Raw genomic sequence first — 12186 nt, forward strand, 5'->3', positions numbered from 1 at the left:
ACTGCCTCGTATCTGACAATCTCAAGTTAATTCCCAAACAAAAAATATATTAAGATGGAGTTAAGGTTAAGAGCATATGATAATAGTTTACAGTAACATACACTATAGGGAAATGATAATCTCAAAACCAAGCATTATGAACCTAGGAAATTCAGAGATAATGTTAACCTTAAAAGAAATCTAATCATATTAATGTTTGGAACAGCCCAATTAAAACACCCAAACAACCTTGACTTGGCTCTGTAGTGATGTTATGCAAGGAGCATATAATTATGATTAATGTATATTAGCATTCGTGTTCCCAGATTAGATAAAGCTGATTTTTAAAGACAAGTAAGATGGTTTAATTTTTATCCTTATAGTGTTAAACAGTGTTTAAATGTTCTGTAATGTGCAACAAATATTTTTTTAAACTTCAAATATTTTCCAAAATTTTCTTAACACTGGGCTGTTATACTTATGCAGGCCTCATTATACACTCTGTTGAACATAAGATTATTGCTGAGATGTATTTGATCAAATGTTAATTAACACAGTCCCCCCCCTTCCCAAGCCAGTGTATGCACAGACATTTTCAGAGTCCGCTGAGCAGAACACCTGAAGTACACTATATAGAAGTTTGATTGCTGTAAAAACTTACCATTTTGCTGTAGTGCACCACTACATATTGTGTATTGTAGCTACGCAACTTTATACACAATCCTCTTCTGCTGTAATAATCTAAAAGATTTTGAGACATACAAGAAAAAAAGGCAACATTTGAAAATGTAAACAAATAAAAAGGCAGCTTTAATCAATGAAGACTATTTGCTCCTAATATAATGTGTCAAGCACAGCAGAACTACAGAACTGAAAGGTCAAAGCAAACGCCTTCACTTTATAATGAACCTACTGATTCTTTCACTTCTCTCTTTCCACCTAAAAATTGAATTTCATGTAGATTCATCCTGTTCTGTGGAATTTTACATGTTGATCAAAATACTGAAACTTGCATAGATTTAGTATTGTTTTGACTAATATTTGTCACCATTGCCTCTACTGGCAGGTTTTTTAAGATCTATTCAACTTTATGACTTCTAGACCACCAGATATTACTTATAGTTGTCCGAGATTTTCCTGTCGTTAGCATGCATGTCCCATGCTTCTGGAGCACAAGATACCAAGTTCTCTGCCCACTAACAACTGAAAAGTCCTGTATGGACATAAAATCTTGAGGGTATTCATTAAAATTATGCTAACGACAAATATTGCATGACTTTAAAAAAACCCTTCTGCACAGTTCTATTTAAATATAGTTATTTTACATATACTAGCAAAACATTTTTTTTCGATAAAGCAAACTGCTTGCCTTTGAATCTGTGAGTGACTACATGACATTAACTAAACACATAAATGTGTTTCCTCCTTTCAGGAAGTCCCTGTCAATATTGGAAGAGCTGGAGCTTGTGTTGTTGTTGTGAAATTGCCATGATGGATATCCCTGGTGTGAAATAAACCCTGAGCACACTTCCATAAAATCCATGTGAGAGGAGGAAAAGAAACAAGTTCCAGAAAGTAATACAAACTACATACATTCTCGCAGCTCTCTGCTGGAGGGAAGTCTCCAATTTGAGCCATTGTGTGGTTTGAGCATAAAACTGAAGTTTATCTCCATTGCACAGACAGGTTTTTGTAAAACATCAATCATATAGAAGTATCAATAGTTTATTACACTTGATACATGGTAATACAACAATATGTTTAAATGGTTCAAGTCTATTACAAAACTACTTGTTACTAATAAAATACAACAGCAGCTAAAGTGATAGCTATGTGTCACTGAATGAGACTTGGTATACATTTTCTCATCCATATCAGAAGCAATGTTAACATGTTTAGAAAACAAGAGCTTTATATTTAAGTAAGCAAAAAGCAGACCCTGGATAAAATAAATCATCAATGATAACTGTGCAAAAGGCAATATAATTTGAGAAGTAACACTGGCAACAGAAAATCACAATAAAACAGCATGATCACATTTAACAACCTCTAATTTCACAAATTGGAATATTTATTACACTTTTAAAAAGTATATAGAAACAAATTAAATCAGTACATTGTGGAACTGATTCTATGCAAAATTACAAAACCCAGTTTCCAATAATAAAAATGTGATACTGTTAAACTTTTTATTATTATTATTAAACACTATGACAGAATAATCATTTTTGTCAATATCACTGATTAAATTCTCTAACAACCATTTAAAAATGTCAGCCCAAAGACGACCTCATTCATTTATTAAGTTTGTGCCAATGAAATGAAATCACATTTATAAAGTGACAAAGAGATTGCTAATGTAACTTGCAGTATCTAAAAATTGGTATTTGACAATGAATTGATATGCACTAGCATTATGCTGATCACACAGTTGGTTTATACACAGAATCATTTTTGCCCACTAACCATCTGTCAGAACATGTTAAAAGCAATTTGGCTTTTCTTGGAATAATCACCACACATTAGACTTATCACCAGTAAAATGTTAGTTTAACTACATTAATCAAATATAGCTTACAGAATTAAAAAAATTATATCATATTGATATGACAATCTATGACCTCAGTTGAAGGGTGCAAGCTTCCTCACATGTTCCTTCACTTCAATACTTTATCCTGTACATGTATACTGTAACATTATGTACCATTAAAATAAGCATGTTTACATTTTATCTGAAATGGTATAAAATGCTAAGAATGAAGATAAACTTCAGAGTCAAAGAATCACTTGAAAAACAGCACATAATATTCAGCATGCATAACATCTCTCTTTTGTGTGGTAGTTTATATGAAGGATTTTTTTTTTCATTTTTGATATTTTTGTGTACTGGAATTATACATGAGGGAATGTTATAGTATATGTAAAATGTTCTATACTGTAAAACATCATATTTGGGTAGTATCTCTGTTTTAGCTTTTAAAACTCATCGTTTCATTATGAGAAAATCCAGTGACAAATGTGCTTTATGAATACGGAGACAACTTTGAGGATGGAATGTTGCATTTTCAGAACTCTGCAATATGCTATTTTAACAAGCTTTATACTATAAACTGTGTCGAAGAGTTCTAAGACTTACCAACCATGGATTATTTATATAAAAAAATATAAAATGTTTTTAAACTTGCAAATCAATTCATACAAATTTGGTTATAGTATGGCATGCAAATTAAAATAAATTTTACTTTCTCTGATAAGAAAGTCTCTGTGCAATTTTAGATAGTATTTCAACAATTATGTGATTCCTAATTGCATGTGTTTCCAACAGTACTTGTGACAAAGACATTTTCTTTCTAAAGTAGTTTTATATAAAAGATCAGATGTTGCACATAGTAGGCAAGTCTCTCTCCTTTCTTGTGATGCTGCAACAATATAGGTCATGTGTTCCTTTGAGTAGCTGAGAAATGATGTTTTTAAAAGAAATAGAAAATCTTACTAGCCCTCATCACACTAGATCCTGCTCTGCATTAGGGATCTGTGCTGCTCTTCCTGCTCACTCAAGCGTGTGAGACAAACTGCACTGCATTAGGTTCAGGTAATAAACCAAGATCTATCTTTTTCCCCCTCTATGTCCAAATCCTGTTTAACAACCTCACCCCTCTATCCTGTGAAGCCTCTAAGAAGGATATTACATGAGACCCCCTCATTCTATGGATGCAGGAAATAGGCTCTCAAGGGCTCCAAATCCTTCTACAGCAGACCCAGATGGTTCACTTGCAAAGTGCTGAGAGTTACTATTTGACAAGTTCACTTAGAGGGGCCACTGTACAGTGCACTCCATGAAGCACATCGAACCTCACTTACTACATTTATCAGATTTGAACAAACTTCAAGTCTATGGGTTTCTAAATCCAAATCACTTTGGAGTTATTCATGACTTAATCAGCTACGTACAGTCTAAGCAACAAAAGCAAAAGCTGTATTTTCAATTAATTAGTGTGATTTAATGTTTTATTGCTATTCATAGAGTATTTATTTTACATGTATGTAATCTTTCTGCCATGCAAAGCCAGCAGCCTCAAAGGGCTGGGTTCTATATCTAGGGGTCTCTGTCAATGATACAACACCAATCCGGCTTGAGCCCCCATCCAATCACTTGGGAAATCACGCACTATCCCTGGGCGCCTCTAAAAGGTAGTACTGCCCCCATCACAAGCACTGAATGTAGAAAGTAAACCTTTTAACAAAAGGAAGGCAGTAACACAGCACTGGTTTGAGAAAACAGTGCAAGCAGAATTCATGAACACAATGTGCTGAACCTACCCCAAAGTACTTGGGGCGTGTCCTTCACCTCTCCCTTCTTGCTTTCCCCTGCCCTACTGACCGTCGTAGTTGCATTGTCCACCTCTTGATGGTGAAGCTCCTGCCACTGGCCAGATGCAGGCTTGACTGGTCCCCTCTGCTGCACCCGCTGCCTGCAGGCCCCCTGCACTGCTGGCTTCTGCCGTCTGCAAGCTGCTGCTGCTTCTGGGCCTCACTGAGTCTCCTCTGCTGGCTCCCATCACACTGGCTCCCACTGCCTCCCTGAATCCCCTCTCCTGGTGGCCAGCCTCTCAAGGTTTGCCAGTTCCTTTAGTGATTTCAACTCTTACTGAGTTTCAGCTATCAGCTTTCATTCATGGGAAAAACTTCTACTAACAGAGAAACAATGTCCCTGCTTTTTTAATGAGACAAAAGACTCCAAAAGGAATAATCTATTCTATCTTTTAACAGGGGAAGGAGATAGTCAATCCATGTATGAGAGTAGCCCTTTGTCAGGGCTAGTGCAACCTTACCAGAGTGATGACCCCATCTCTTCCTGCCTGATTTTACAGTCTCTGGCATCCAAATGCCTCCTTTGTTGAGTTCTGTTCAGATGAGAGTGAATCTTTCATCAAAACAGACTAAGCACAGTTCTGCTGCCATTTGTTTATACATTAGGGAGACAAAATTTCATTACCCCTGCAGTTAACACTCCAGTGATTTGTAACTCAATACCAGCCAAAATGACCATTTCCCATCATGCTGCTCATGCTTATGCAGATACAGAGCCCATGCAAATAAAGTGCCCCCCCTTCATCTGGCAGAGCAAAGGGAGGGCCACTCAGACCTTGCTTACATGTATACATACGTAGCTTTATAAAACACAAACTCAAACTCTCTCCACAATTTACAAACTAAGTCAAATATGGGAGACAGGAAAAGGTCTCAGGTGCAAGAAGAAAGGGTGAGAGACATTGATTAAATTAGCAAAACTAATGGGTCTCAGAGGGAGAAGAAGGGTCCTGCAAGGAATGGGAAAGCGTTCCAAGAATATAGAATGGGGGGGAAAAGGCATAAAGCAGCAAATGGGAGGATCTAAAAGAGTCCTTAGAGAGTCATGGGGGAGAATATAGGATTATAGGGTCAATGCCAAAACCCATGTTTTTTTCTGTTTCATTAGAAAAGAGCACAGTTTGGAAATGAAGGGCATGAAAACTTCTGTGTTTGGGAATAATTTTGCATGTCCCTGCTCTTAGAGTGAGAATGACCATTTCAAGCCCAAAGTGGAAGGTAGTTGTTTGCCGGCTCCTCACACAGAAAGAGGGAGGGGAAAAGAAAGGATTTCTGCTCTAACATTTTTCTCCACTTCCCCTCCCCCACATATAGGAACCTCAAGGCCCATTTCTCCCCATGCCATCCACATAAAGTTGTGCTCCTCTTTCCCACTCATATTTCCAATCATCCCCCTCCACTTCTTGTGGCTTTTCTCCACTAATTTCTACTATGCTGCAGTGGAAAGTCAAGGAAACAGCAAAGTGCTGATGAAGTGCAGCTGCTACTGCTATGAGCTAACCTATTCAGTCTGGTCCCTTGTATAGACTTATTCCCCCAGCCCCAAACTTCCCACAAGCCTCTTAACTTCTGTACCTGTCCCTGACATCTTTGCTCACCTCTCATGCACCCACTACATGCTATCCACCCCTCAACGGCCTCCCCCTTGTAAGCAGTGGACGCCATTTGTACAGTTTTCTTCACAGTCATAAGTACTAGAAGATTTGGAAGTCTTAGAAGATTATAGAAAATGGAAGTCTTGCTTCTGGAGAGCCATTGGATGCTTGACCTATTCACTGACAAACAGCACAATGGAGAAAGAAACATGATTTGATAAATAAGGGGAAATACCTTGTTTAAAATATATTTTTAAAATTTGAGTTTGAAAAAGATTTTTTGCTAATGGGATACTAAACAAGGTGAGATTCACCAGGACAAATTTCTTAATGGGACCCACTATTAATTCATTTGAAGTCTACAAGGTTGTCTTGAAAATCCTCAAAAAAATTCTGTTATTCAAAGTGCACATGTTGTGTTTATCTTCTGAAACGAAGTGGTGGAATTCCCGCTTTAACTGAAAATCTTAACTATGAGAGTTGCCATCAGTGCTTCCTCATATAACATGCTCTGTTTCCTGATAACATGAAAATACTACAGAGGAACTAAATGAATGCCTCTTGCTAATAAATATCAAAATAGAAACATGCATTCTCCCTCTTTCTGAGTCACATATTACTGACATGGACTGGTACTGTAGTTAAATGGCGTCAGATTTCCTGGGCCTACTCCTTCAAATATCTACCATGCTCAGAAGAGGTGAGCCTTAATAAACAATAAAAATGAATTTTTAAAAATGCCTCTTCAGAATGAAGAAAATGTTAACCTCTGTAAAAACAAGAAGGATTGGGACTACTGAAATGAACATTCAAGAGTGAAATCAGGGTGTTATACTTGTATCCTGATTTATTTTTTGGGTGATGGGATGAAGGTATCTAATATAGCTTAGATCTAGAAGTCTTGACTATCAAAAAGGGCAGTGAGGTCAAGCCTAGATTCCAATATTAAAACAGCATCATTCAATTTTATTTTATATATAAACAGTGAGAGAGAAACAGAATTGCTTGAATATTAATCACCATTTTCTCTCAGACTGAAGATATTGTTTTCTTCTGTTCTTCCATAATATTCATAACTAACTGATAAATGCTGGAGAATGAAGGATCATACCAGGGAAAGCATAAACTCTAGGGACTATTGGGAAGAAATTGTACTGAGACCCCAAATTCAGAAAAAGGCAGATGGAAATGAAAAAAAGTGTAAAATGAGGGAGTGGGGGGGGGGGGGGTTGGAGAAGACTATAAACCATTCTAAGGTGAGAGAAGAACTTAGGTACTTCCCTATGAGATTTCTTAACTTCAGATTTCATCTGTTAAAAAAGCACGAGTGGATATAATCTACAACAATGGCAGAAGTGACAACTGGCTTTCATCATTTACAAACTAGCATATGGCAACAGGCCATGCAATCCTCGTACTTTCCATTCCATTTGCAAACTCCATTTCCTGAATAAAGCTCTGGAGAAAGTGATCTTCTCTTAGCTCTCTGACCCTATATTGAATTATTCCCCATTGTCCTAATTCTCGCTATGGGTGAAGGGAGCAAATATCCATATTTTACTAATAGGGAATTGAGTCTAGGAGAGATTGAGGCTAGCATTTGCATACGTGACCACTAATTTTTGGTGCTACAGTGATTTTCACACTGCAAGTGTATGTGAAGCTTTTGTATTTGAAGTATTGAAGCTCTTGCATTTGAAGTATGTGAAGCTTTGAAGTATTTGACTATCCCCTCCCTCAGACTAAGAATTCTATTTCCCATGAGAGATGATACAAAACACTTGATATTTTATGTAACGTCCTTAATATGCAGCATCACAAAATGTTTAAGGGTCATTCATAATCCAAAAAGAAAAAAGTGTTTTAAAATTATGTATAAAGAGTTAAAATAAAACAGCGATGTAGCTAGAAAGGGAACAGTAATGTAAGAACCGTCTCTAAGTCAAAGACTCAGTTCAGCAGTACCAAACATTCTAGAATTACACAAATTAGATATTGAATCAACCATTTGTGTGGGCTAGGCCACCATCACCTCATTTGATCCTATATTGCACACACAGCATGGTGATGGTCTTGGTATAAGATTCTAGATGGACTAAATAGTTCTCTACAGTATAGTCTCCAGTTTTGTCCAACTTAACTTAAATAAGTGGGAATTCCATCACTTGATTACTTGAACAATATCAAAGGAGCATAGATGACTTGCAATCATAGTGATGCAAGAAGAATTGAAAAATAACCTATTGATTAGTAGATTAGAATAAAGAAAAGGTTAGAACTGTAAAACATTTTGTGGGATGTTACCCAGTCTCAGGCACTGACAAAACTGTACATGGATGGAAGTTAAATAGGATGAATAGACCTGGCTGGATACTATACGTCAGTGAATTTTGCTGCTTTTCATTAAATATTTTATTCAATAAATAATTTTATGGTGTTCAGCCAAAGATTCTCGGGTGAACACTATTTGTAGAAGAAATTATTTAACACAATTTAAAAATTCAAATAATTGATTCAACAATTATTTTTTCTGCTATTTGTCCAGTTATAGCAAAAAGAACTAAGAGCCTGTCTGACGACCTAAAAACATTAGTTTATTTTTGAATTCCGTTTATGCCATGATTTTAACTGGAGTTAAAAAATGCTTTGCTTTTGTGTTCTCACGTATAACTGTCAGCATCTTAAAATGCTAGCTTCCACTATCATACTTGCAGGTTTTTAGTTACTCATGTACGGGTAGAATTACTTTGGTCTGGTTATGTTGTTTTCTATTTTAAAATATCATTGGTTTCATGAGAAGCTGTAAGTGTCTGAGAGTCAGTCTCCAAGATAACAGTGGGATATTTCTCCCTCAACGGTCATATTCTCACCTCACTATGAACCCACACTCAAAATTATAGGTTGGATAAGCAGGTTGCTGGTTTTGAGCCTGCAGCCTGGTTACTAAATATGCTCACAGTAAATCACATTTCTTTTCCTTCTACAGTCTCAGTTAGTTCTTTGAGAAGATATGTATCCATTTTAAGATGCTCTGTGATGGCTTGAGCAAATGGAGAAGCCTTTTCACTGACCATGGTCCATTTCCTATCCTTGGACTTTAAAGAAAATGCCAGATAACATATGTTATAAGACTTTCTGCAGCAGTTCAGTTCATTGTTGATCCCTGACATTAACGTGAATGTTTCTCAGTGAGTTAAAACAGAAAGGGGCAGATGTTCATGAAATGCCCTACCAATGTGTCTATCATTCTGCTAACCATTCTACACAAGTGCAATGGGTGTTTTTTTTGTTTGTTTGTCTTTTTTTAAATAAAGGGTTTGCTTAGCATGAAGCAGAAAAGAAGGAAGGGTACAAGAGATAAGATTCACTTCTGCACTGCTCTCAGAATGTGCTCATATATTGCATTGATCACAAACTTATGAATGAACGAAGAATAAACCTTACTTTTCACATATAAAATCTAGAGGTTTTCTTAATAAATGATATTTAAGCTCAATATGTCACAAACATTAGAGATAGGCCCAAACTAAAATCCTGGAACTTTGGCATGTTTGGATTTTGATCCAAAGTTTGTAGTTTAAAACAATGTCTGTAAGACTATATTAACTATATGATCTTTAGCTTAGCATACATTTTGCAATAAAAAGTTTGCTCAGAAGATGGTGCTGTGTGATAAGATTTTTATGAAATTTCATCTTACCATGAAAATATAGTATTGTAATAATAGTTATTTTAAAGTGTGAATAAAATGGACAAACTATCTTCCCCATTTTAGAATAGCCTGAGTCTACTGCCTTCTTGTCAAAGACATGACCTCCATTTTTCTATCTTTGGCATAGGTATATTGCTGAAATTTTAAAAAACAACTTTGGACACAATGCCAGGCTTTGCTGAACTTCATACTAGCCTCCTCATTTTCCCATGGTCCTTTTAATGTGACAGTAAGCATGGCTGATTCTATACACATTTAATTATACATTCAACACACTTAACTAAGTGTTTGAATTTTTCCTTTCTGTCTTTTCTAGTCTGTACAGCTTACTAAAATTGTGAATTGAAAGGATAATAAGAACTCTACCCAAAAGGAGAGGGGAGTTTGCCTAATCATAAAAACTCATCAGAATGATCAGGATGACAACTACATAATGTGTAACAATTCTGCATACCAAGTACATAAGCTGCTAGTTGATAGTTGAACAAATTTAATTTGTTAATTTAAATCAAATACTTCCAAAATTTTTAATGATTTATTCAGCATATTACATACTGAAAAGTGTGGACAAGCGAGGAGTTTTCTGGGTTAATCAGGTCCATATTTTGGAAACTTTTTTACTTCCGTCCTCCAATAGGTTCCATTAACACCAAGCATCATTCATGGAATATTTATTCCAATTATTCTTCCTGTTACCTGAACTTTTTTCTTACTGCTATATTAATTTGTTTGCCCTCTGTCTCCATTCCTTCCAGATCCCACACACATCCCAAACACATACAATTACTACATACGTTGTACTGTTTAGGACATCAAGAGAGGGTTACATCTACTGGTCAGTTTACTCTGAAACATAGCAGACAACGGGGATACTTTGCTCTTCTCTTTAGTGACCACCATGCCTGGAAGAAACAAACATCTGGGAAAGTTGTTCTGGGCAACTTGGCTAGTTCTGAAAACGGGGCAGAGAAAACTTTGTCCTTCCTTATTCAGTCTTACTTCTTACGTTTAGTCTTTTTTTTTTTTAAATTGGACCTCTACAAGTACACAAGACAAAAATGAGCTTTTGAAATTTTACAACAAATTAGCAACAATTAGCAGAGACACCCCTTACAGAAGAGCTGTTCATGGGCTTTCTAAATACTGCCATCTCATCCCTAAATAAACCACTATATTGGCTCTGGTAATCAAGTGACCTCTACATGTGCAGAAGCAGGATTTTCTCCTGCACACACTTAGGGTATATTTCAGCACTCATTATTAAAAACATAAGTGCCTATTCAAGTACTGAACACTACTGCTAATGAAGTTCAGAAAGTATTCTAACATAAAACAATACTGCTTATGCAGGAATGCATTCCTCTCAAAAAGCAGATGCCAAACAGATAGGCTACAAAGATTTTCAGTGAACACAACAGTTACGCTATTTTTCATGAAGGGTGCAGCCCTGAATAAAAATATTTATTCAGCCTTAATACCACATTAATAATGAAAAAATATTATTCAAGGAGAGCATTGTTGGCTTTGCTTACATTAAGAAATCTAGAAGATGGGATTGGACGACAGGGGATGGATCACTTGATAATTGCCATGTTCTGTTCACTCTTTCTGAATCATCTGGTACTAGCCACTGTCGGAAGGCAGGATATTGGGCTAAGTGGACAATTGATGTGACCCAGTATGGCCATTCTTAAGTTCTTATTTTCAATGCCTGAAATTTAGACAAATCTGTGCTTGGAGTATGAGATTTTTGTTTTACCTAGGTCTGTTTAAAAACCACAGCTAATATACAAATGTTCTGTCGTGCTACCAGATCTCTATGGCATGGTTTATGTTTATATTTTCAGAAGATACTTAAAACACACATGAGTCAAGCATAACTGGCATTCAAGCAAAAGCATCACTGCAAGCCCTTGATTTCTGAAAGAAGTCTGTTTGAAAACTCTAATTTTTTCCTTTTAATTCAACGCCTAAAGAATCAAAATTTCAATCATATTCTACGTAACTTAAGAAACTAAACATGTACAGCATTGTACATATGGTGAAAAAGAAACCACTGCATTATGGGTCACTGCATTCATTAAAGTATAATTTAAACAGACATCTTTCAAAAAAGGACCATCTTCAGAAATTGAATGAAAATGGTACAATATCTGTTTCTCGAGTACTTATCCATTCAAAGTAAACTCATGTTTCTAAGTGAAAAGGGCACTGTTAAGTCAGGAAGAAAAATCTACTACCAGCCCCCACCACCCAACCCCTTCCCCCTGCTCAAAAAAAAAACAAAACCCAGAGAGGAAGGAAGCTCTTTTCCCCAGATGCAGGTGCTAACATGAGGTTCTCTTTTTTCTGAGACTAGATCCTGAGACACTGAGAACCTAGAATTCCCTAGATCCCAGAAGATGCAACAGCATCATGAAAGCTAGAGCATGGCTTCTCTCTGTACATAAACCTTTCACAACAATTTAAACATTCCCCTCAAATATTAAAAGACTATAATAAACTTTGTAAGCATTGCTCCTGCCTACT

At 36.3% G+C, this 12186-nt stretch overlaps 1 protein-coding gene across 2 annotated transcripts in view; it reads left to right on the forward strand.

Moving 5' to 3' along the window:
- KLHL4 (kelch like family member 4) overlaps positions 1–3350 on the forward strand; it is a 76392-nt gene extending 73042 nt beyond the window's left edge. For both annotated transcript variants that reach the window (XM_067549756.1, XM_067549755.1), the window contains one exon: positions 1412–3350. In XM_067549756.1, the coding sequence (XP_067405857.1) occupies positions 1412–1471 (60 nt within the window). In that variant the 3' untranslated portion in view covers positions 1472–3350. The remainder of the gene's footprint in view (positions 1–1411) is intronic.
- Positions 3351–12186: the final 8836 nt, after the last annotated feature.

This window comes from Emydura macquarii, unplaced genomic scaffold, assembly GCF_026122565.2.
Source record: "Emydura macquarii macquarii isolate MOO-44397 ecotype Brisbane River unplaced genomic scaffold, CSIRO-AGI_Emac_v2 contig_1253, whole genome shotgun sequence".
Lineage (NCBI taxonomy): Eukaryota > Metazoa > Chordata > Testudines > Chelidae > Emydura > Emydura macquarii.